This window comes from Syngnathus scovelli, chromosome 17, assembly GCF_024217435.2.
Source record: "Syngnathus scovelli strain Florida chromosome 17, RoL_Ssco_1.2, whole genome shotgun sequence".
NCBI lineage: Eukaryota > Metazoa > Chordata > Actinopteri > Syngnathiformes > Syngnathidae > Syngnathus > Syngnathus scovelli.
In genome coordinates this window covers 8055449-8080987 of record NC_090863.1, presented here as the reverse complement: position 1 = coordinate 8080987, position 25539 = coordinate 8055449, and the positions used below count along the sequence as shown (strand labels likewise).

Below are 25539 nucleotides of genomic sequence, written 5' to 3'. Positions count from 1 at the left end.
ACTGTGTCAGAACTGAATGTTATTGTGGGAATTTTGATACAGCTCTCGTATCGGATCTCATTATATTGTGCTGATGTGCCTAATGAAATGGCCGGTTTGTGTACTGTGCCGTACATCCGAGGAGGGACTCTTTATTTAAGACTGTGCAGAGTGAATTCAGAATTTTTTTTCCCCCCAAAATGTATGTTTGAAGATAGTTCTGGAATAAATAAAAAAGAAAAAAAAGAAAAATGATTTTTTTTTTCCCCAAAATGTATGTTTGAAGATGATTCTGGAAAAAATAAAAATAAAAAACAATGAAAAAATAAAAGTAAAAGTAAAAATTAAAATTGAAATTAAAATTAAGATTGAAATTAAAAATAAAAAAATAAATATCTGCAAACTGTACACTGCAGTACTTTAAAAAAAATAATATTTGGATCTTATAGCTCAAATCTTGTCATTCATAAGAGCAGCATTTGCATGCACCTCTTGGTTGAGTAGCAGAATAAAAAATGTTTTTTTCTCATACAATCGTCATCTGGACTGTCACGAGTGGCACTTAAATGTTCCCGTGGGCTACTGTATATTAACATTCGGTAAAAGCTTGCCGCAAGTACTTTAATGAAGCTATCATGCTAGCAGTTCTATGAAGGTGACCCACTTCTCCCAGTTTAGCCCATGTCTGTGTTTCTACCCTCAGGCCATTTTACTTTATTCAGGGATTCAACCTGCTTAGTGTCCTTTACGATGGGGTTTGTTTCAAGTTAGATAAAAATGACTCAGATGGTTCTTTAGTTCACTTGTGTGGCTGGCATGAAAATTATTCCATTAAGCTCGAGAAGCATAAATGGTTCACTATTACCACAAATACAATAAGCCATATCATAAGTACACTTAGTTCTTACACTATCCTATTTTTCACATGCACCATTTCCACATGCGCCGTTGTCAAGTAACATGTCGACAATGTGAAGACCCTCAGCCCATCCCCCTTCTTGCTGAGAAAGTAGGGACCCTCACCACCTCATGTCTGTATCCCCATACATGAACACTCACATCAAGGCATTTGCATACGCATTAGGGTGTGTGCGTATGGCCTCGATATGCATTGTGTACGCGTGGACCTATGTAACATCTTTTGCTTTTACATCTCCTGCAACAGCGCTACGCGGCTTTGCTATCGGTTGCTACGGTAACAAAGGCAGGAGTGAAGTGGCTGCAGCACAAGAGCGCCAGAGACAGTGAAAGGGACAGCTTTTGGCTGTAGAGATTGAATGCAACAAAGAAAAGACATGTGCGTGAATGAAATGACGTTGGCTGCAATACGTTTTGATTTGACCGATAAATTACAAGACAGAAAATGCTGGCACAGTAGCCAGATCAAACATGTAACCTAAAAGTCACCGCATCCGCAGTCATGAAAAGTGGACGTATTTGTGATTTTTTGCAAGTGTTCTATTTAACTAGCGTAGGGAGCCCGATTAAACTCGGTTAATGCTTATTTTACAACAAGAGTAAAAAGCAGTGATTGGTGCATCCCTTTGGCGTTCTGTTGGTAGTGCTGAGCTTTCTCAGATTTATGTATCATCATGGATAGTAAATAGTGCCTACAACAGGAAGAGATGAAGCGTCTCTGGACGAAAACGTATTGATCTTGTTCAGCAGAAAAAAATAAAAAATGAGCACCTTCGACAAGCGCGTGATGGGATTATAGGAAGATACGAGATCTATCATGATGACACATTGAATTAAAAATGATGGACCGCTTGCTTGATTCGTTATGGTGATAACCGTGTTTGGTCCCAAGCATGGGCGAAACCTGAGAAAGGTGTAAACAGGTGATGGCGCTGTTTCCGACAACCTGTTGATTGGTTAATGATGCGGGTATTAGCAGGTGATTTGTTAATAGTTTGCTTGATGAGGCGAAATTGCACTGGCAAGCTGTGTACACGCCATGATAACCGTGTCAGTGTCACGTCGTTTAATTCCATCATATCAACACGATCTGACACGTACTGCGCAACACGAACTTCCTCCTAACGGCTGGCTTGGCTGTTTTGATTTTATGATGCTGGTTTTATGATCCCCCCCCACTGCAGGTTTGTTAAGTGCCTTTCGGTCTTTTCGTTCGAACGGCTCTGAGTCAAAATATAATAAGCCAAAACACAGGGGGCCGTATTTACTAAGATCCCAAATAGTAGTTGTTGTTCACTATAACAGATCCTGCTTCTGGCACTGGCGGAGCTAGGATTATATCCTTGGGGTGGCGGGGGGGCATGGGGGTGGCCAAGGATATTTCAGGGGGTTTGCGAAACAACCAAAGAATCATGTGTGAGCCCATTCGTGAATAATAAACAGAAGACATGAACATGACTCCTTCCAGAAGCTCCCCCCCAAAAAACGGCATTATGCTGTGCTTAAAGATTAAGAGGCTTTGTCCTGGTGCTTCCCTTCAGCTTCTACTCTGGGATGTTGGCCTTGACCCAGATCTAATGGTGTACCTTCTGGTTCGATGACCTCAGTCAATACGCACTCTAATGAGGAGGCTTCATCAATGATGGCCTGAATGTTTTTGTAGGTTGCATGTGTGAAAGAAGAGAAGAGAGGAGAAGATGTAACAGATGTGACAGTGCTACTCCATAACCATACGATGGCTAGGAACACACGCTTCATTTGACTCCTTTTTAATTTCGCACGTCCCTCCTCTCAATCCATTCGACGTAACGGAATTTCATTTTCGGATTATGCGTCAAATTTGGATCCCGCCCATGAAAATGGCCGTAATGAAATGATAGTGCCAGACCGGCGAATCCTGATGGAGTCAGATGAAAAGACCCCGCACCTCCCCTCAGGCTTCGCCAGCTCGATCAGATGTGGAGGAGGTTTAGAGATGTCAAACCTGCAATCTCCAGGTTGAAATTGTCCCTGGAGCGTGGGCCTGGGTATCCGCGTGCATGTGTGTGTGTGTGTGTGTGTGTGTGTGTGTGTATATAAGTGTGTGATTAAATGTGTAGCGCCCATCTCGTCCCTGAAGTCTTCAAACAGCTTGTCATGTCTCCAACTGCTGCAGGTGAATGCACATCCTATTTCTGGACTTTTATTTTTCATCTGACAAAAAACAATTCTCATCACCGTAGCAACAGTCACCTGGTGTTCCTTTACGGAAAACTAGGCAAGTTATATCACACACCGAGAGAATTTGAAAGGTTACAAAAACAGCAGGAGGAGGCTTGTGATGGAAAAAGCAAGACAAATTGAAAATAAATATGTCAGGGAAAGATGGAAGGTTGATTTGACATACCTGGAGAATTTGATTTGTGACATTCTTTCTTTATCTGAAAACACCACACAAATATGAAGCAATAAATATTGGAACACAAACGATGGAGCAACACATGTAGACACTACGACGAGGCATATACTCTTTATCCTCGGCAAAAAAATAATATTATTGAGGCTTACCAAGGATTTCAAGTGTGTTTGAAAACTGCCAAAGTGCACAAAACGTGGCGAATGTGTGTGTTGCGCACGTTCTGAAAAAGAACCAGCCCATCCTACACACACATCATCTCCCCCTCGTGTCTGCTATTTCTACTGATAAAAGTTATATCCACTTTTGTGGCCGATTACCCCCCAAAAAAGCCTCCATATGTTCCTGTCGAAGGACCATCAGCGATAGGAACATTAGCACCTAAACTGGTTTTGTAGTCTGTGACTGTTTTGTCTCATGGTGGTGTTTTATGGCTGTGAGAATCCTCTTCCATTTCAACACTCTGACAATGGATTGACATTTCTGACAATAGAGTTCTATTACGGCAGAAAGCGACAATAGAAAACACTTCAGCTCGGTGGCAGCAGTCACATTGCTGCACTTCTGACCCTCTCAGCACACACGCAAACAAGCGCACCCGCTTGGTTGACAGCAAATGGCAAAATGGCCGCCACTTTAGCCTCATCAATTTAGTATAACTAAATTTTTAGGCGTGGCTAAAACGGGACTCCCCATGGTGCCGTCATGAGTCACCTGTTATTTAAGAATTCAACCAGCACAATTATATTACCCCAAAATTAATTTAATTCAGGGATATATGAATAAATTTGACTTGGCTTGACTTACAAATGCCTCCAAGGGCATGTTTGTTGGAAATATAATGATGTTTTTTTACTTTCCTCCCTCTCATTTTTTTTTAACAGCTCATGTATTCTGCTGCCATGGCAACCGTGGGTCCTCTTCTCACATTTTTTCTCCTGCTGCTTCATTTGGCTGATGGCTCATTCCCAGAGGAACCCAGTCCACTCAGCTACGTCCCTCTGGAGGGTATGTGTCCTTGCGTGTGTGTGTTTGTGTGTGTCGCATTGATGTATGGCCCCATGATAAATGTGGAAATCAAGGGGGGTCAAAGGTCCCAGCCTTGGATGGGGCTGCATTAGAAATACACTGGCACAGACTATTTAGATGTATAAAGCTCACCCTCATGATGCAAAAGCAAGAAAAATAGGAGAAATAGAATTTGTTTGGATTTGAAGGAAGATGCAAAGATGAAGGAAGTGAGAGACATTTTGGATGGAGTGTGTGTCGCAGGTTGGAAAGAAAAATGGGAGGGAACCCAAGGAGATGGATCGCTTGGTCCTTCCCCGCTGACCTGTAGTCAAGGACAATGAGACATTTTGCCAATCGGTCTCCTGGTGACGAGCGCTCCCCGTGTTCCTCTTTGAAACTTTTGATCATTCTTTTTTAGCCACTTTCTTTCAGCACTTCATCTCACTCTCTCATTAAGAGAATGGAAATACTAGTATTTCCTCACTACAATGTAATGGTGCTCCCATTAGAGCGGCCTCTGAAAAAAAAAAAAAAGGATTTAAATGTATTTATGGGCTCTAGTACACAATAGCCTCTGCTTCTTAACACAGAAGCATCACGGCATCATTGTTGTAATAAGTCGAGCATTAGGGAGGCTGTTTGAGGTCCGCTGTAGTTATTTTCAGTGGATATTCTCTAAAAGGGGAAAGTACTCTGCTCAACAGTTAAAGGAGGACTTAGCAGTTTGGAAATTACTGACAAGATTTGATTGGAACCGCACAGAGAGGCGTTTTATTTTTAAGATCATTTTACTCTTGTACTACTGTCGGATCAGTTTTGATCGTTTTATTTATTTATTTATTTATTTATTTATTACATTTTACCAAATGCAACAAAAGTTTTTTTTTTAATTGGCACTTCTCTCAAATAAAAAATGAATTCTTTGGTCATTTCAGTGGTGAGAAGGTATCCAGTGTTTTTGGGCAGAGCTCACCGTTCGGCACAGAGACAAGAGCTGCACATTCAGACGGTTCTCCAAGTTAACCGAACACTCTACATCGGAGCCAGGTAACCAATGGCAACTGCCCCCAACTGTGTGTGACTGATGTGCTCACAGTCGTATCTCTCATTTGATGCCTCCATTTGCTGTCACTGTACGACACCTCATTTGGAATGAGTTATTCCATGTATATATGTGTGTGTCAATTTAAGATTTCATTTTTACTTTGAAACAAATCTGTAAAAAAAGGGCAAAAACATTTTTTTTTAATTTTTTTTAATTCAATGTTTTACCAGGTGAGTCAATTGAGAAAATTTTCTCATTTACAATGGCAATGTTTGTGCCTGTGAGGTTGTTAAATTTACTAATTAGTAAATCTGTGTTGTTTTCCCTAAATGTTAATGGGAAGAGCTAGTATGTTTTGGTAGGTTTTTATTTTTCAATTGCTTAATGGGCCTTTACTTAACATTCATTAAAACAAAATAGAGACTCCAACGCAGTATAAAGCATTCTAGGGTACTTCATGAAAAACACTCAACATTGTAAAGGGCAAACATATTAGGCCAGCTTCAAAATAAAAGCATAGAAAAGTGTCAAAGCCTTTACACGTAAATTATGTTGTGTGATTGTAGAGATGATTTATATCGAGTGGAACTGGACAACATGGCAGGTGATGAGATGTTCTACAGCAAGGTAATGGTCGTTTTGTCATTGTTGTTAATATTCATGATTCCATGCTAATTAAACTCTTTTTTTTTGGCCAGAAACGAACATGGGAATCCAACAAAAATGACATTCGAGTGTGCCGAATGAAAGGGAAACATGAGGTATTGTGGAGAGACGCTGACATGTATCAGCAACATCTGCGTGGACGCACACAACAGATGTTACTTTATTTATTTTGCATGTGAATTCATGTTAGCACATCATTTCATTCTAACCAAAATCAATGAAATGCTACCGGAACTAAATGAAAAGCCTTTTGTTACCTCTGAGACAAATGGAAGGGAACATCATTAATTATACGACGGAAGATTAGATGAGATGGTAAGAACAGGTTGTGACATATTGTCTCAAAAAAAGGAAAGAATAGCACGAGTAACATGTCTTCAGGGACGAAACAGAAAATGAAATAAGATGAGGTATGGCACTGGAGATAGTGGTGAGTCGTGAATCTCCCCTCCATCATTGTATAAAAAAAAAATGAGTGCAGATTTTGAAGGGCTTGGGAAGATTAAAAAGACCTAGCAACACAGAATATGAAATTTGATTGGATAAAAAAAAAAAAATCTAACATCTAATTTATACACACTGGGCAACAGAATAGACTGAGATAGATCTCACAGCAAATAATCCCGATTTCATCGCCGAATAATTACAATTTATGTTGTAAATGTCAGATATTGTGAAAGTGTTTAAGTCAGAGGAGGACGTATATTTCTGGATGAACAAACATTCCATAAAAAGGATACAAGAAGGAAATTAAACCAGCCCAAAAAAGTCAAGATGTCAGATGTAGAAACAAAATTGCAAGTAAACTTATCGATTTCGAGCGACACGCCTAAGATGACTGAAGGTCAAATCGGCACATGCCGTATTTTCCAGTTTCAGTCATGTAAGTCAAGCATGAATTATTTTTGAGTGATTGATTGCAGTTGCATCAAAGAAAATAATAATACGGAAGGGTCATATAGAGTGGCGCTTCTGAGAAATTACGGAAAAAAAATAACGCTGGGAATGGATGATTGTGTTGACTTATATTCGATGAGCTGCGAGGCTTTTTCACAGAAGCAGTCAACGCAAGCAAGCAACAAAGAAATGATTTGGTATTGCATCCTGAGGCTCCTTATTGGAAGGGTGTTTGTTGTAGTTATTAGAAAAATATTACGCAAGGAAATTGTTGACGCTACGTCTACTCTCTGGCCAATTGTGGAGCGATATAATATACCGCGGCTCGATAAGGAAATATTGGAAACACTTCTCAGGCTGATAAGGGCTATGCATTGGGTTTACTGGAATTACCTCATCATCCTCATTAATCCATCTTCTTTCTCCTCATGACTTGGCACAGGTGGCAACGTCGTCGTCTCTGTGTTAAAAGGCTGCTTTGATCGCCACTGAGCACATGCTATTCTTATTCTACACCATGTCGGACGTTTCATTTTGCTCCACTGCTCTTTCAAGTCTTTTAATAGTGTTGTAAAATCACAGAGTTTAGACGTGTCAGGTTTCGTATTCCCTAGTCGTCTCATTAATTTCGGCTCCTCCATCAAAAACACTCCACCTTGAAGACAGTTACAGAATGTGGCTGAAAGTGTTATTTCTTCTCAGGATTCTTGTTAAGATTTGTTCTCGATGGAGGTGACAACTACTTTCCTGGCTTCCCTGTATTGGTTTTCTGTGCACTTTGGAGTTGATTTTAAGATTCGGTTTATTTCTTTTCAAATTTCAAAATGGCGTCTCCGAGTTAACCGGCTTGTCTTGTTTTTGAATGAGGTTACGTTCATTTTTTTTGTGCTTTATGTTCAATGTGCAACATTTTTTTTTCAGCTGCGACTGTAACATTAAGATTAGCTAGCTAGCTAGCACTAGTTTGCGTTGGCTCAGGCTTTTATGCTATCAAAACATTTTTTAGAGGTTTGATTATATTCTTATCTGACTAACAAACATAACAAAAAGACCTTACGCACGTCTTTTTCACACTAGATTTCGATTCTTTTAAACGGCGTATTTTTAGGCTAGCGCAAGTCACAACCCATTCGCGGCAAATCCTTCCTATCGCCCGCATCAAACTATTTTGACAAAATAAGAAATAAAAAGTCCAGATAAATGTTATCAAATATAGTGTCGGGGAAATGAACACGGCAAAGTGGTCGTGGGAGTGAGGGATCAACACACAGTTTATATATCTTCACAAGCGACATTTTATCTCATGTGCAAGGGCGGCAATCACCCTTGAGGCGGACGGCAATCACCTTTGAGGCAGGTGATAAAAAACGTTTCATACCTTGACCTCGTCTAACTGAGCCCAAATTAAAGATTAGTTCCTTCTCCAAAACTCGACCCCCAAACCACATAAATTGTGATATCAAATGTGTACGTCCCACCACTCTTGTTAGTTTCCAACTAACCCTTCAACTTGTGACTGCATTCTTTTGTTTATCGTATTTTTCTGCAGGGAGAATGTCGTAATTTCGTCAAGGTTCTGCTCCGGCAGCACGGAGGCCTGTTTGTGTGCGGAACAAACGCCTTCAACCCGCTGTGTGCAAACTACACTGTTAGTAGCCATCAAAACTGTCAACTGGTCTTTGTGTGTTTATCTGCTTGTGTTCTGAAGATATGTTCCTGTCCTCCTGTTGCAGAGAGATACTCTAGAAATGGTGGGCGAGCCTGTGAGCGGGATGGCGCGCTGCCCGTATGATCCACGGCATGCCAACGTGGCTTTATTTGCAGGTATTATTTGGAATTTTGAGCACACGAGCTCCAAAGACAATGTTTACGTGTACAGATGATTTATAGTCACACCTCTTGCTGAATAGCTCGTTTGGTTTTAATCTTCCCGACCTTGTGCTATCTCTCTATCACCTTCCTTCTTTCTCGTCTGGCTAATCTTTCTCTGCTCGTGCTTTCAGATGGAAGTCTTTTCACTGGCACCGTGACAGACTTCCTGGCCATTGACGCCGTGATCTATCGCAGTCTTGGCGATAGCCCCGCCCTCCGTACGGTCAAACATGACTCCAAATGGTTCCGAGGTACCTCATTGAAATGTCACCTAAACATGACACGGCAAACGGCATTTTCCTAAGCGTCTCATTCCATTGTCCTTGCTTAAATGTAGGCGAACCAGACAAGATATTTGATAAGCACTGAATAGTAAAAACGACCTTCATTGAGTCAAAGCCAACATTTTAAAATCTACCGCAAATAGCACAAATTTGGTCGAATTTGGAAGCTCCGACCTTCACGTCAACATAGCAAATACGAAATCTGGACTTGTTATACCGCCAAGTCAAGCTTGGTTTCATATCGCAGTTAAAACAAGTCAGCAGCTTTGGATGAATAAATAATGACTAATATCCATTCTTTTGTCCATGATGATGAATTAAACATAACCTGAATATTCAATGAGCGGATCGTGCAAAGAGGCCGCATGTCCTGATGTGACTGACTGCATTTATACCATAGCCTCACATTGTCTTTTCCTGCTAATATTCCCACGTAGAGCCCTACTTTGTGAGCGCCATGGAGTGGGGATCTCACATTTATTTCTTCTTCAGAGAAATGGCCATGGAGTTTCACCATCTAGAAAAGGTCCTGTCTTCTCGGTTGCATTATTAAAAGTATCGCTCTATTTGTTATAATATATCCCAACTGGACTGTACTGTGCTATGTTATTCCAGGTAATGGTGTCCCGTGTGGCTCGTGTGTGCAAATCCGACCTGGGCGGCTCTCAGCGTGTTCTCGAGAAACAGTGGACAACATTCCTTAAGGCTCGGCTCAATTGTTCCGTCCCGGGAGACTCGCATTTCTATTTCAACCTTCTCCACGCCACAAGCGGAATCATTCGCATGCAAGGGCGTGACGTCATTTTGGGCCTTTTCTCCACACCCCCAAACAGGTAATAAGACACCCAAATATATAAATTGGTGGAATCGCGGACAACAGATAACCATAACTATGCATGTAGGAAACATAAGAAGGAAAATGAAGCTTCAAAATGCTTCATGAAGCAGTCATTTTCTTTACTCCTCTAGATGGCACCGTTGGTTCAAAGAAAAGGGTTTAAGAAATGGCAAGTCAGTGTGCAATGTTGAACAGAGTGCCCTCTAGAGGAGTCCAAAAATACAACAACTGGTTCATGAAGCATCATTGAAGCTTCATTTTCCCATCACTACTTTTCTTATCCTAGCAATAAAATGATATGAAGTTACTAAGAGTTGGAGTCAGTCGAGTAAGTGTCCACCAAAAACTACCAAATCTGTAGCCCGCAACTTGTGAATTCTTTCCTCTGTGTCCGGCAGCATCCCCGGTTCTGCAGTGTGTGTGTTTGACATGCAGCAGCTCGCACACGCCTTTGAGGGACGCTTCAAGGAACAGAAGTCCCCAGAGTCTATCTGGACTCCGGTGCCAGAAGAGGCCGTCCCGAAACCCAGGTATGCTTATGCAACAAGTTGAGCTACGGGACGTGAATAGCTATTCGTCCTGCATTCATTCTTTCTTTTTCCAGACCTGGAGGATGTGCAGTCCAAGGATCCCGATTTAGTTCCTCCACCACGCTACCAGATGAGGTTTTAAACTTTGTGAAAACCCACCCGTTGATGGATGAGACAGTTCCATTGCTGGGGCACAGACCCTGGGTCGTCAAGACTATGGGCCGGTACTGTGACAGAACGTTTTCTAGTTAAACAACTTTTATGTCATGAAATATTTAAGCTTTAAGCGGCACTGAGGGAAGAAAATAGATTTTATTGAGCCGCTTAGAGCAAATGTGTTTTCACAGTCGATTTGTCATTGCAGGTACCAGCTGACAGCTATGGTGGTGGACACTGAAGCCGGGCCCTACAGGAATCGCACGGTTTTGTTTCTGGGCTCGACCCGAGGGACCATTCTCAAGTTTCTAATGATTCCCAATGGGGATTCAATGTCTCACAGCAGTGTGTTCTTGGAGGAAGTAGAGGGTTTCAACCCCGAGAGGTGAGTTGGAGTAAAGAGATTTTTGTCCTTGCTATCCGATCGATGACGCCCTCCTAGCATTGTGCTCCATCACGTCACATTGACCGCTTCTATTTTAGAAACAGAGGCTTCAACACTTCTCCCTGCTGCACTATTGTATTTACCACGTTATGTTCTCATCTTCTCGCTCCATAGATGTGGTGAGGATTCACCTCAGGCTCGCCAGCTCTTGTCTTTGACATTGGACCGCACCAGTCATACCCTGCTACTGGCCTTCCCGTCCTGCCTGGTCCGTTTGCCCACATCCCGTTGCCACCTGTACTCCCGTTGCATGAAGTAAGCACAGTTTTTTTTTTTTTTTTTTTTGCTTTGTCAAAGCTTCTTTAGCTAATTTGACCTTTAAATAAAATGGGTCATATTTGACATTTGAGAAGCGTATATAGCCAAGTAGATTAACTGCTACATTGTTGTTTTTATAGCCGTGTTTGCAGCTTTTGTGTTTTGGTCCTATTTGGAATTGAATCCTTTGTTATATTTTTATTTTAATAATGTGTTTGCACACAGGAGTTGCCTTGCCTCCAGGGACCCATACTGTGGCTGGACCAGAGGCAGCACCTGCTCTTTCCTTAGACCAGGAACCAGGTGAGACCAACATCCATCCATCCATTTTTTGTACAGGACGGTGCAGGGATTTTTATCATCCATTTTGTGAAGTACAAAAGATTATTCGACTCATATGTATTCATGTGTGATGTCTATGTGATTACAGGCTTCCTTTTCAACAAGATGTGGAATATGGAAACACCACATCCCATTTAGGAGACTGTGATGGTAGGTGGCAGCAAAATGACTGCTTGCATTTTTGCATTTCCATTTTGCACTCAGCAAGCTCTCAGGGGATTAAAACAATGACAATGACCTTTGACTCTATTTGGCCATTATAGCAACATTTTGTGAGTAAAAATGTCTGACTTTATCCCGAATAGATGCACAGTACATATTACTACTGCGGATTCCTGCGACCAAGACGTCTTTCCTATTTAGCTAAATTACCTTGAACTTCTTTCATTGTTCTTTAGCTAGCTAACTGCTAACACTTTGTTTTTCACAGATAAAGGGCTTAATAAAAGCAGTGGAAAAATTATGTCAGATAAAAAAGGCTTTTCTGATAGTCAGCATTGACTTGCATTGGTTTACGGGCACATCTGCCACATTCATTATGGCGAACGCGCTGACGTATCCCAGCAACAGGCCATTAACACACTCAAGGCGGGGGTCTTTGGATGTTTGATGTCCATGGCCCGCATGGAGCTGGCAAATGGAAATCTCCACCTAGTGGCTCACTCATTCATTGCAGCCAACCACTGCTTTTGTCTTTGTTTTGGGTGCAGCGAGAAACTACTCATGAAATGTTTTTGTAATTCAAATCGTTGTCATGTATTGTACAATTTTCCCTCCCTGCTCTTTAAGATCCATTCAACCTTGACACCGGTTGTTTGTGATGTCTTTGCCAGATTTGATTGTACAACTGGGATTTTTTTTTTTTTTTTTTAAGTTCAATCTGACTTGCTTTGGGTCAGAATTGTCCCAGTGTGACAGTTTAATTAGGTAAGATGTGAAAGAGATGTAGCTGCCAACACGAGACTGCAAAAGAAGCAACATCAATGCAAAGCCTGACAGCATGAAAACCTTTGCTCTTTCTTTCCTGAATCTGAAAGAGGGATTGAATTTAAAATAGGAACCTGCTTTGACTTCTGTTGAGGGACTCAGATGTCACTGTAACAGCAGCAAGGCCAGAGAGAGAGAGAAAGACTTTTATCCAGCATTGCTCTGGCATTCACTCAGTGGAAACTAGAAAACCCTTTCTAAAGAGGATTAAGAATTTTCGCTTTTTAGACGGGGTTACGGGCATGTGCAATGTCAGTAGGTCAGAACTTAAAGGTTTAAAGGAGCTTGTGTCAAGCTTTCATTGCATTTATTTCATTTCAGTTTTATACGTGGGCTTCAGCATTTCCCCCCACTCCGTGAAAGTGATAGCACAGTGACTCCCGAGCTCCAGACGAGCATTTGCTGCAGTCGCTGCAGATGGGAGTGATTAGAGCTGGGTGGAAACACTGAAGTCATGCTATGTTGTATGGAGAGAATCTGAGCTGCACAATGGAAAGAATGACGAGTGGAGAGAAGTTGCATTGATCGGCGTCCTTGATGACAAGTGCAGGCGTCTCACTGACACTTTTTGGGGGCCTGCAGAGTCCCAAGGCCGCACTGGAGAGACTTTATTGTGTAATATACATCATGTCTCCTAATAGTAGCACAATGAAAACTAACGGCACTTTGGAGTAGAGGCATTGATTTTTGTGATAAATTAATGCTCAACGGCTACAAAATGAGAAGAAAAATGTTTCCTCGTGAGCATATTACAGACTCATCCATCTATAGTCTGTTTTTTTTTTTTTTAACTCACAAAATTCAAGAGGAAACTGGCATAAATCTCCAATAAATGTTTTGGAAGAAAAAATGGGGGTGGAATCCTGGGAAATATTGTTTTGAATTTGTCATGGTCATAAATGTTTCTGCTTCTTTAGGTATCCTGCAGCAGAGTCTCCTCATCGAACCCGAGAGTCTGGTCTCCCTCAACCTGCTGGTGGCTTCTGCAGTGTCGGCGTTCACCATCGGGGCGGCGCTCTCCGGCCTAGCCGTCTGCTGGATCATGGCCCACAAACCTACCAACCGTCGCCATGGCAACACCACTCAGTCGTCCATCCAGCGGCGTGAAAGAGGCCTATTAAGTAACGCCGGCGGAATGGGAGGCTCTGTGCTCAGCGTGACGCGGCAGGGAGGCGGAGAGCGCACCTGCACTCAAGGCGGGGAGACCCTCTTTGTCATGCCCAACGGCTGGGTCAAATCCGGAGAGCTAGACCCCGGTTTCCTCCCCACCCCGGAGCACACGCCCCAGCAGAAACGAAGAGGCCTGCGCCTGTCTGACTCCAACTCCGGCGGGTGGGACACCAGCCAGACCTACTTGGGAGGAGGCTCAGTGGGTCTGGGCTCCCCCTGTCGAATACCCCCCTCGGTTTATCTGACCACCAGACTGTTCCAGCAGGGGGGAGTCAGCCGACACGGAGGCGAGGGCCGGGGGTGCGACACCCCCCGACAGCACTACGTCTGCTTGAGCAGGCAGGAGAAAGGAGGCAAGGGGACGCCCAAAGCCCCCTTGAGGAAGTCCGCGGGGGAATACGTGTACCCCATGACGCCCCAGGACTCGCCTGAGCGTCGGAGGGTGGTCTCGGCGCCCAGCGCGCCGGCCGAGTGCGCCGAGCCTCTGCCTTTGCGCTGGCCAGCCCCGGAGGGCTACATCCTCAGTAGCCACGCCATGGTGCCCGTCCCCTTGCCCCCTCCCTCACTGCCTGCCCCCAGCGGTCAGACATACATGTCCCAACAGCACACCCCGGCTCTCACCAGAGCCATCCTGAGGGGGGCTTTGGAGCGAGGGGAGCTAGGGGAGCTGATGGACCTCAGCCATCTGATGAGTAAGAAGAACTGCAATGACAGGACTCAGGCTGGACAGTGACTGCTGAGCCTACATGGGCACCTTTCCATGGACTTGTCTTGAGCCTCATGAGACCCTCCCCACAATTCCACCCTCTCAGCTCTGGATCTTTTTTGTTCACTGTCATTCAAGCCCTGTGTCTCAGGCAACCCCCTCTCTCCCGAGGCAAGGCGAGGCTTCTGTTACGACTGGCTACTGCGCCTGCCAATCTTTTGCTGGCTCGCACTAATTGGTCAGGTGGACGAAGGTTGTTGCTGTGTCTGCATTGCAGAGCTGCCTCGCCTGCCAAACATTCTCCAAGTCTCCAGGCAGAGGGCACAAGCAAGGAAAGGAGGAAAGGAGGCACTTAAAGGCCTGCTGTGCATGCAAGGGAGGCAAACCAACAAAATATTTGCCTCATAATAAAACGAAATGGACAAAAGTCTTGGGACAGACATCATTCTAAGTTATTCCCTGAAACACATTTTGAACTGTATTTCCAACTCTGTGGGAACAATTTGGGTTGGGAAGGGCTTTGACTATGCCACAGTGCTTCAACAAAAATACTAATCATGAAAAGAATGAATGTTTGACAGAGGATAGGTCAATCTGATTGTTTAAAGAAATAAAGACATTTATCGTGTTCGTTAGATGGCCCAGCAGTGATTCTGAAGGCCCTGGGCAGATTACATTGAGATGATGACACATCAAAGATGAAATGTTGTATTGCGGCAAATAACGGGGCCCAAAGGAGTTGCGTCAAAGCGGAGATAAACACCGATATAGCTCAATTTTGGGCTGTCGTTCGATTGTTATCGTTTAAAATTGGCATCAATTGTTCTCCACCTGTTGGTATGACCCGCAAATGTACACCTTGCCTGATGAACATGTTATTAAGCTTTGGGTGACTCAGAAGTCAAAAAACTATTCATTGACCATAAACAGGAAGCCCCAAGGAGAAGCTGCATCTGCTTCCTCTTTAGCTGCACTTCCACATTTAAGTCCCTGACTGCTGTTATTTAGTGCATACGGCATGCGTGTTCCAATAGGCCGCCCTGCCTCATAGCGATGCAGGATCATAACTCTTTGGAGAGACGAGAGGAGAGCAAGACTGAAATGTCAGCACTATTCGTGCCAACCGCATGCTCTGTGTAATGATGTTGTCGGCATCTCAGTCGCCTATTGCTCTTTTCATCCCCAGCGCTCCATGTACGACTTAATGACCAATAATTCCACGTAGATGTCTGGAAAGGTTTGCACCAAAACCTTGGACTGAGCAGAACCCCAGACTAGGACAAAAGTGCAATTGATATGATTGGGAATGCCTTGTCTTTTCCCACATATCACATTTATGCCACATTATTGAACACGGTCCAACTCTGATGGGAATGAATTTCCCTGGAAAAGCCCACTCGAGGGTCAAGGTCTCGTAGACGTGATGCAGAACAAAGTGACAATTACAGAGGGAGTGATGGAAACTCCAATGCCAAAAGGGGTAATGGAAATGCCCCCAGCAGGCAAATGCAGCCATAAATTCTTTACCATCAAAGTGTCGAGTCTTATGAAAGAGTCAGCATTTATATCAGCGGCATGGAGACGGCTGCCGTGCAAAAAAAAGAAAGTCGAGGTGAGCAAAAGCTGTAAGAATGCTTCGTTAAAGCCCACTTTGTTTTTGGGTCAGCTCGATAACATGGTGTACATACTAAGGTTCCGTTAGAGCTTGAATAAAAACGTCATTATGAATGTAAAATGGAAAATACTCGCCTGCCTGTTTAAGTACACTCAAGCTGTAGTTCACCCCATAATACAAAATCTACAATTTTCAGTTTGGATTACATCGCAAGATTTGGATTTATTTTACCGGACCCTTACTCAAGAGATGCCTGTTTACAAAAAAAAAAAAAATTGTGTTAAAGTGCCATGATGACCATTTTAGTCAACAGTGCTACTGACTAAAATTGTTCTTATTGCAGTATGCTACGTGAGATATATGCCCTTGACCTTACATGCTGAATGTTTTTCCGTGGGCAAGCGAAAATTGTACTGTAAATATGTGTACAGACACTTGTCAATGTGCTTTATGATTACTCGTGCTATTAACATGACACAAATGAAATGTAAATGGACTGAAAGGCTGTGAGGGACTATGGCGTAGCTCCTTTGGTGTCATATTTGTCATTTGTTTTTTAGTCTCGTTTGCCAATCAACTGCCATACTGAAGGATTTTAAGTCAATTTGTTAACATCCTAGCTGGGGGAGAAAATGTTTTTATTGGCATTATGCTGTGCAGTAGTAGAGAAGCACAATGACCCCTTTTTTTTTTTTTGCAATTTCAGAACTGCTGTATCATTTGTAGATAATGTAAATAACCACCTTGTAAGTACACTGTTTGGTTTGGGGACAAAAAAGTGCTTTCCCAAGACAAAGAGCAATTGACGTGTAAGGGTTTTATTTGTATTTTTTTTCTTTCTTCTGTGCCAATGCTGTGAATAAGATGTATGTAAAGTATTTATGTGACTTTGGCTGAATGCTGACTTCAGCCCTTTCCTGTTGTTAAGAGTATAGATGCGGGCCTGATCTCAGCCAGAACTGAGCCATTTGCCTGCCTTCTGAGTTTTTGCAGTTGTTAAAATACTTCTGTTATAATAACCATCAATCTTTGGATTACTGCTATTAAATGTAAATATATCATTCACTGCTATTACGTTGCAATTGGTGCTGAATGCGCACAGCATACATGTAAAGTGTATATCTTGTCAAGAGATTATTCTATTTGTACATTTTGATAATTCAAAGAAATATTATGAGAGTAATAATTATATTATTCGAGGTAAGAGGCAAAAAACACTTTAGCTGAGAGGCAGCAGATTTCGGGCTGTTACTTTTTTCACCACAAGAGGGCGATCGATGCTGTCTGGCCACATTACGCCTTACTTTAGAAATGTCAATTTCCCTTGGGGGCCAATGCATTGACTCTAAAGAGGGAGGAGAAGAAAACCCTTTGTGATAAGATCCATTTATGCGTAGTTTAACCACAAACCCAAGAGAGAGTGAGTAAAATAAAACGCTTAATCTGATTGGATTTAAAAGCATCTTAAAGGCACATAGATTTTTGACCATACTTTACATTATATACAGTTTTTGTGCAATGTCAACTCTCCTTCACACACTGACAGATGGGTACAACGTTTTGAATAAGAAATAATAGCTAACTGAATCCAGGCAGCAGTTTGTGGAGGAAATCCACTCAGCAACACGTAAATATGCATGTGCAGGGAGGTAAACCGACGTCCAGTTTGCAGGTGGATGATGGAAAAAGTTCACAAAAAAGCCAACATGGATCGGCGTGTAGCAGACGATGAACACCACCAGGTTTGCTGTTACTATGCCAACGATGCTTCTTTGCAACGGCGATGACTCGCCACCTGCCTTTAACATAATACTGATCATCTGACTTGAGCAAAACGCTACGATCAAAAGAGGAACGAGGAAGCCCAGACACAGAATGGCGACGAATTCAAAATGTAAAGGTTGATCTTTGCACCTTTCAAAGCACGTCCACAGTTTGCGAGGATAATTGTCCTCTCGGAATACAGCGGCGAGCATCAGCAGAGATATCCAAATGAGCAAGCACACGGCAAAGGCCGTCTCCTTCTTCCTTCTCCATGACCTCACTCGCAAAGGGAACCTGACAGCAAAGTAGCGGTGGGCACTGATGGCCGTCGTGGTCAGGATACTCGAGTACATGTTGATGAAATGGACGTAAAGGAGAAAGGTGCACAGCAGAGTCTTGTCCAGGCAGAAGAAGGAATGATAGATCCGAAAGGGAATGCAGATGATCAAGGCAGAGTCGGCGATGACCAAGTTGAACATGTAGATGTGGGTGTCTGTCCAGGCGTGTCGTCGCATGATAAAAGCACGCAAGGCCACAGTATTGACAAAAAAGCCCACGACAAACACCAGGCTGTAAGAAAAGCCAAGAAAGCTGTCTACTTTACAGCTAGCATTGGCTACGTTGCACATGCTTGTCTGTAAAACAATGAAGGAGATAAGTCACATTTTGATCGCATAAATAAGCTGACCAAAATATTCGAAATATTGAGTAAGACACTACTTTAGTAGAACAGTGGCTAAATGCTAACATTTCAATCAATCAAAAATTAGCCTTACCAAATTAGCTGAATTCATTTTAATGCAGTCGCACCAGTCTACACCTCAAAGATGTGTCGTTTGAAGATCTGCCACACTGACTTAATTTCCCTATTCTTCTCTGAATGTCGAAAAAGGAAGATGGCATGCATTGGCCGCTACGTGCAGACCGCAACTGCTATCTTTGCTATCTGTCATGTGTTGAGACATTCTTTGTTAGTAGTCAACATAAGGGCATTTTAAGGCCAGGCATCTTGCCAATCTGATATTTACAAGGAGTGCAATCCCATTCAAGGACATTAGGAGCTGCAAGCTGTTGCAATGTGCAGTTAGCTAGCTAGATGTATTGTTAGCTAGCTAGCTAGATGTATTGTCAAGCGCTAAATCGAGAAGAAAAAAAAAAACACTTAGGGCATATCATTCCTTCTGAAAAGACAGATTGTGAGGAGAACTGGGTCAGCACTCGGTTCTTTTCACGGGGGAAGGAAAATAACACAAGTGATGAATTCAGAATGAATATTTTCCTCTGGAATTGCGTCAACACAAATTGCGAGCGTGCATGTCTGCCTTAAGCATGTGTCGCTTTTCATTGTGGTTTAGTCACTGACAAGATGGATCTTACAGTCTATGCCAAGCAAAATATTGTTGGATTTATGTATTGTGTGGGAGAAAATACGATGCAGAAACAGGACGTAGATTCAGGATGTTTACGGCTGACCAATATAACCTCGCGGCAAAAGTCATTTTGAGAAGACTCCATCTCATTCGTGATCCAAATGAGGACAAGTGGACTAGAAAATGGATTGATTGATGTACCTGTAAAGTCAAGCTGACTTTAGCCTGAAGCCACGGATAAAGAAAAGCTTTTTAAGTAGCTAAAAAAAAAATAGCTTTTTGAGTAGTAGTGTGTACTTTGAAGAAGCATAATTCTGGTTTAGTGAGCGATGACAACCAAAAACAAAGGACAAGTGTAATAAAAGAGCAGTCACGGGTTTGAGCTATAAAAGCTTTTCGTCGTCATGAAAAAGCGTGTTGTTTTGCAAAGGAAGGAAAAGATTGCTTGGCTACTGAGTTGAAGCCAAACAGAATTGTCAGGGTGGAAATTTGGAGACTGGAGAAAAATATCATGGGGAAAGGTCTTTGGCAGGCAAGACGGAATAGTTCAGAATTCATCAGACAAAAACAGATGAGCGAGCAGAACGTTTTGCAGGAATGAGTTGCCCTTTAAAAGGAGGTGTTAAAACTGCTAGCATGATTATGTCTCGTTTCAGTAATGCCCCACCTCCCCACATTGACCAAAGTCACGAACACGATTCTAGAATTCAAAGAAAACTCGTCAACCAGCTTCAATAATAAAAAAAAAAAAAGCGCTAGCAATACTAAGCTAGCATCAGCATTGCAACCAAGCTAACGTTACCAATGACTGCTACGCTAATTCCATGTTGCTTCTAAAAACATTTTCTTTTTTTAATTGCGCATTGTCCCTTTAACCTTTCAAATAATCGCAAGTATTTGTAAACTGATATGTGTGTCAGGAAATTTTACAACTTGACCCTTCAGTCCTCCGTCTGCACTTCTTTTACATGAGCTTGAAGGCAGAAGGGTCAAAAAGTTAGTCAAACAATGAGGAGCCAGGGGTCAAATATACCATCAAGTCAAGTCTGTCATTCATTCCGCTTACTTAACCCCCGTGGACATTGCATAGTCTACGCCGCAACGGCCGTGAAATTCAAGCTTTGCTCTAAGAAGCACAGGAAATATGAGATTAGATCATGTTTATGAGTAATCATAGCCTGTATTTGTGCAGTTATAGCATTTCTGATTTTATTAAAGCTGCTTTACGTGGCAAAGATGTGATTTCCCCCCAAATGAAGGGGGGAGAAAAAATCTAATATTCCACAGGATGTGTGGGGGTTTAATATTACCAATGCAGCCTGTTGTTATTAATTTGCTGAAAGCCCCTGGAGGCTCTTCCTGTTTGTGCAAAGATATTTCTCATCTCCGTGCAGATCTTGTATATTGTCTGCTTGTCTCAGTCGACCTTAATTGTGTTGCATCCGTCCGCCAGTTTCATTTTGCCCCCCCCTCTGTTTGCTTCTGCCTGACTTCCATTCCTGGCTGTCTGTACTGTTTGAAAGTGCCCTTTACACGTCACAAAGTCAGGCAGGGATGGTGGATTGAGAGGGGGGGGTGCTGGGGCGGGGGGTTCTATTGCTGTAACTAGGTCAGTGAAGACACACCCATCTGTCCACTCCCAGAGCCCCTGACTACCCCTCGCTCCCTTTTTCCCGTTGTGACGCAATGCAGACTTTCCGCAGAGACCATTCTTTCTGTCTTATTTCCATCAGCAAGCGTCCAGTCGACAAAGCCCTGTTTTGAGTCGTCCAGTTAGACGAGTCAGCAATAATAATAATAACAGTTATGTAACAATCACATCTTTTATACCTTTCTTAGGGCCAAAAGGTTGGCTTTGAGGTCTCAAGTATTCTATTTTGAAACTCTACTGTATATCTTTTTCATTGCATAAAAGCAGAAAGAAAAAAAAAAAAGCAAGCCCACTATGTTATGTATTGCGTCCATCTGCAGTTTTCAGCCGCATAACAGCCTGCGACTTGTTATGCGTCTCTGCAGTCCTCGGATCAAAAAGGGCTGCGAGTCATACAATATGCACCATCTAGAGCAAACTCCAACTATTACATAAGGCCGTCCTGTGCTATCTCAAGTGCAGACACTAGATGTCTCTGCGAAGGCCTGAGCCGCTATGAGTCATCTGGACTGTTTGCACAGAAACTGACGTGATCAAATCTCACCCATGCCTGATTCTCGAATGCAGTGTTTCTGTGTTGATTAAACCAAATCTGGACTGTAGCATGCAAGATTGCACCAATGACGAATAAAGCTTGTGGGTGGTGAATGCGATTAACCTGACAAAACACAAGTAGGAATGAAAATCAAATGTATAAGGACGTTTATGCGGGTGATTCATGCGAGAGTCATCGTTTCAAAAGACTCATCCGGCGCTTCCAGTCTTCCATGATTAGATCATGTGGGGCTGCAGAGGCTAAAACAAACATACAACTCTGGCTCTGAAGGAAATGAAAATGACAGAGCGGGTCAGAGCGTACGAGGGCGGATAAAAGAAATGTGATAAGGATTGTTTGATTGCCCAGTAGAATACTATGGACGGTGCAGAAAAGCTCCAAAGGATGTAGGTCACTGGGCGAACATGGAGGAAGTTGAAAGTATTTCCTTGGGGGAAATTTACAAAATACTGGACTTGTTGTTTCCACCTCGCGACACTTGCCGGCCTTGGATACGAAATACAAACAAATCTCACAACAGCGTGGATGAGAATCCACTCGCTGCAGGGTGTAGTAACTGGGTCACGTAGCAAAGCACGTTGAATCACACCAGGGATGAAAACAGTGAGGTTGCCATGGAAACCTCCATTTACGCAGCTATTTGCATGGCATATATTTGCATCGGCGCTTGTGTACACACAAGCGAAACAACTTGACCTCGCATTATGAATAGGTAGGCGTGGCTAATCGCTCAAGAATCTCTGATTTTCGTTTAAAGTATCACCTAATTTAGAGGATCGGTACCGTGACTGTGTCAACACGGGCCACAGTCAGGCTATTCAAGTCCATGTGGGAGTGGAAAAGGAACAAAACAAGAGATGAACCGGGTGACAGAAGAAGAAGAAGTATGTTGATGACTGTGTTTGTTGAGACAAGTCTGGGCAAATTGTGGAAATGTAAACGTGTGAATCATAATGCATGGAACAAAACGATTGTGGTGAGGAGGAAGGATTTAGAACAAGTGCGCTACATTTAAACAGCCATCGACACTAAATGTTCATTGAGGGCTCTCGAAAGGGAATTCAGACATCGTTTGGAGTGGCTGAGAACTACTCAGCTGTGAAATTACAGTTTTTCACCGTTTATTATTATGGGGACGTGGCTTAAAGGGAGCCTAGTGACGCACATTACCTGCTATGAGTCACCCTTTCAATGAAAGAACTCAATCGCTTTCACGAACATTGGTAATTGTGCCGTACAGTTAGCTAGCTTCGCCTACGCAACAAAAATGCATCTTCCGTTACGAGAGTCCAAATCAAAATGGAGAAGCGTCTGAAACAAACCATACTGAGGTCAAGGATAATATAAAAATATACTTTGTATGTTTGCTCTTCTCTCAGCGATTCATCTTATTCAGGATGGGAGTGTATTTGCTGAACGAGATCATCTGTACTTAATGACCTGCGCCTGAACTCCAATTCTATTTATACAATCCAGGCTTTATCGAACACAAAAGCTGTAAAGTAAATAAGTTAAGAAACAAAAACAAAATGTGAAGAAGAGATGATGTGTGGCGTGGAGTGCCTTACAAAAGTGATATAAAAAAAATGAAAAAAAATCAAACATGGGTGTGGTAAGTGGCAGGACGGAATTGACACACTGACCTAGTGACGCAGTAAAGACCAAAACTGCCTGTAGGCAAGGAAGGGAAGGGAGGGGCGGCTTTAACAGCACCTCCAAAAAAGCCAAAACAAAAGATTAAATATGTAGCTGTGGATTTAATCTTCAATAGATTTGTGCATAGATGCAGCGTGGGAGAAGCCAGACTGGAATGTAGAGTTGACGTGACAAAGGCAAAGAAATCGGCCACCAGTTGACATCATGTGCAATCGGTTACAGTCCAACCATTATCCCCCCACAAAGACGCTTTGATGTGACTTTTAATTCAATCCTGCAAGTCACAAGACTGCACCAGCTTTAAATTGAGGTGAAACACCTACAGCAAAAAAAAAAACAAGACTGGATGTGTTTGGAACATTAACTAAACTATTGGTGTGATATTCTAATGATCTATTTTCAAATGAGTTTCGTAGTATTTACAACACAATGATAGATTGTCAGTACCAATTCAAACCTGATGTTTACAACCTAAATTGTGATATTTTTGCATCTTTATTGGTAAGTTTGTGCATGCCAAACGAGGAATTTGACTCAGTCTCTGTATAACATTTAAGTGACAAACAAGAGATTGACTGAACAAATTGTACTGAACTTTGGCCTGTAGATTTGAAAGTGCCTCCACAACAACATTAAAATTAGAATTTTTTTCATTTTTTGTCAGACTTAAGATGTCAAAACCTCATTCATCCTCTGTCATCTCCTGCTATTATGTTATGCAGCTGCTGGCACCCTCCAAAAAAATATTCCAACTAAACAAATCTCATTTCTTGTCTTTTGTTCCACCTTACTTTCTCATCAGGCAACAAAATGTCTGCCTTACTGAAGCCCCCCCCATACACACACACCTCTCACCCCCTTCGCGCTCTCTCCCTCTCCTTCCCCTGCTGTCTAACCAATCTGCACAGCGGTTACATAAGCGCTAAGGTCAAAGTGTCACTGCTGTTGTCAAGGGAGACATAGAACAGAGGGGCTTTAGAGGAGGTGTAAGCGCACGGCGAGAGGAAGGGGAAAACAACCAACGGTTCAATGCAGCATGGGCTTGAGCGGCAGTGATTTCCACACATATTGGAGTATGAAAATATTTGACAAATTAAATGTGGAGTGGAAGGATGAAAAGGATAACTAAAAAGTGTGTGTGTGCCTGCTGCCATGAATGTGTCATTATGTGTGTGTGCGACAGAGAGAGAGAGCGAAATGACTGCCACTGTTCTACTAACCTAGTTTGAGTAATCTCTGCTTTCATGCTGTTTCATAACACTGCTGCCAGAACATTGCATCATAAACTCCCCTCCACACACACACACACGCACACATCCGCATACACACACACCACGACCCCCCTTCCACAACTACATCATTGCCCACCTCCTCATCACCACGGGGGTTGACTGTCTTAGGGACATGTTTAGAATAGCATTCCATCGGAATTCAATGTGCTTGATTGCACTAGGGGGAAGAACAAAAAAATGATCTGTTTTGCTGGCAGGGCTACACCACCCATATGTGCTTGACAAGTGTTTTGCAAAAATGCTTCAGTGTGCCATTAATTGAAAACATCATGACACATACAGAAATGAAACAAAACAGGAACTAAACTCCATAAGGTCATTGGGTGTAAACTCTGAAAGTTGCCCATAGAGAATACATTGAAATTCTGTGAGCAATTATTTGACCTTCCTTTGCTAATAGAATTCATTTGTTTAATCCTGATGAAATCAAATTGTTGAATTGTTAGACATAGTTGGAAGTTTGCCTTTGTTGCGGCTGTAATAGACGTGCACAATGTATTAAGATGCTATAGATGATCGATTTGGATTGATATTGTCAGTGTGGTGTACATAGGTTATTGGTTTTGTGTAGTTTTCATTCATAGCACTATAAAATACACTCATCCCCCCAAATATGGAATTAATAATCCACAATCCTGAAGATAAAAATGTAAATTGGGATTATAAATAATGGAAAAAAATGTCAGAATTACTAATAAAAGTGGGTAAATTCAATTATCAAATAAGATTACATAATTAATCATCTCTTCAATGTAGAACTGCCACTGTCAACAACTTGTATTTAGAGTATTCAATGACTGTTTACTTACTCTTAAATAATTATTCGGAGGGCTGCTTTTGACTTATTCCAAAGTGAGCGTTGTCTACTTTTATTTCAATATAATTCTTGGCTACTTTACCCACCAGTTCTGGCCTGCCTGAACTAAAATACTAATAATCCAAACAGATGCACAACTGCCTCACAACCTAAACCATAATTAACTCCGCGGTAAATTAAATAACAGTAGAGCGCACTTATGAAATCATGTTTTAGCTTTGACGCGACAGGTCGCCTTGCGCGCGCCCCCACGGCAACAACCACTACTGCCACCTTAAGCTCGTCCCCGCTCGAGCGCGCCCCCGCCGTTGCTGCTCGA

The 25539-nt window shown here is 42.5% G+C and overlaps 2 protein-coding genes across 2 annotated transcripts in view; one reads left to right on the top strand and one right to left on the bottom strand.

Moving 5' to 3' along the window:
- The window catches only part of sema6ba (sema domain, transmembrane domain (TM), and cytoplasmic domain, (semaphorin) 6Ba), a 24315-nt gene extending 7130 nt beyond the window's left edge, over positions 1-17185 (top strand). Inside the window, exons 3-18 of the mRNA XM_049747720.2 lie at positions 4177-4300; positions 5239-5350; positions 5915-5975; positions 6047-6109; positions 8461-8559; positions 8645-8735; positions 8915-9034; positions 9505-9593; positions 9683-9900; positions 10304-10435; positions 10510-10659; positions 10800-10976; positions 11151-11291; positions 11520-11597; positions 11725-11786; positions 13541-17185. Of these exons, the coding sequence (XP_049603677.1) occupies positions 4180-4300; positions 5239-5350; positions 5915-5975; positions 6047-6109; positions 8461-8559; positions 8645-8735; positions 8915-9034; positions 9505-9593; positions 9683-9900; positions 10304-10435; positions 10510-10659; positions 10800-10976; positions 11151-11291; positions 11520-11597; positions 11725-11786; positions 13541-14526 (2700 nt within the window). The 5' untranslated portion in view covers positions 4177-4179 and the 3' untranslated portion in view covers positions 14527-17185. The remainder of the gene's footprint in view (positions 1-4176; positions 4301-5238; positions 5351-5914; positions 5976-6046; positions 6110-8460; positions 8560-8644; positions 8736-8914; positions 9035-9504; positions 9594-9682; positions 9901-10303; positions 10436-10509; positions 10660-10799; positions 10977-11150; positions 11292-11519; positions 11598-11724; positions 11787-13540) is intronic.
- Positions 6875-25493, bottom strand: LOC125985237 (G-protein coupled receptor 35). The gene is made up of 2 exons (XM_049747908.2): positions 18655-25493; positions 6875-18513 (listed from the first exon to the last, which is right to left on the bottom strand). The coding sequence occupies exons 1-2, from the start codon at positions 18670-18672 to the stop codon at positions 17647-17649; spliced, it is 885 nt and encodes a 294-aa protein (XP_049603865.1). The 5' UTR covers positions 18673-25493; the 3' UTR covers positions 6875-17646.
- Between the last annotated feature and the right edge of the window lie 46 nt (positions 25494-25539).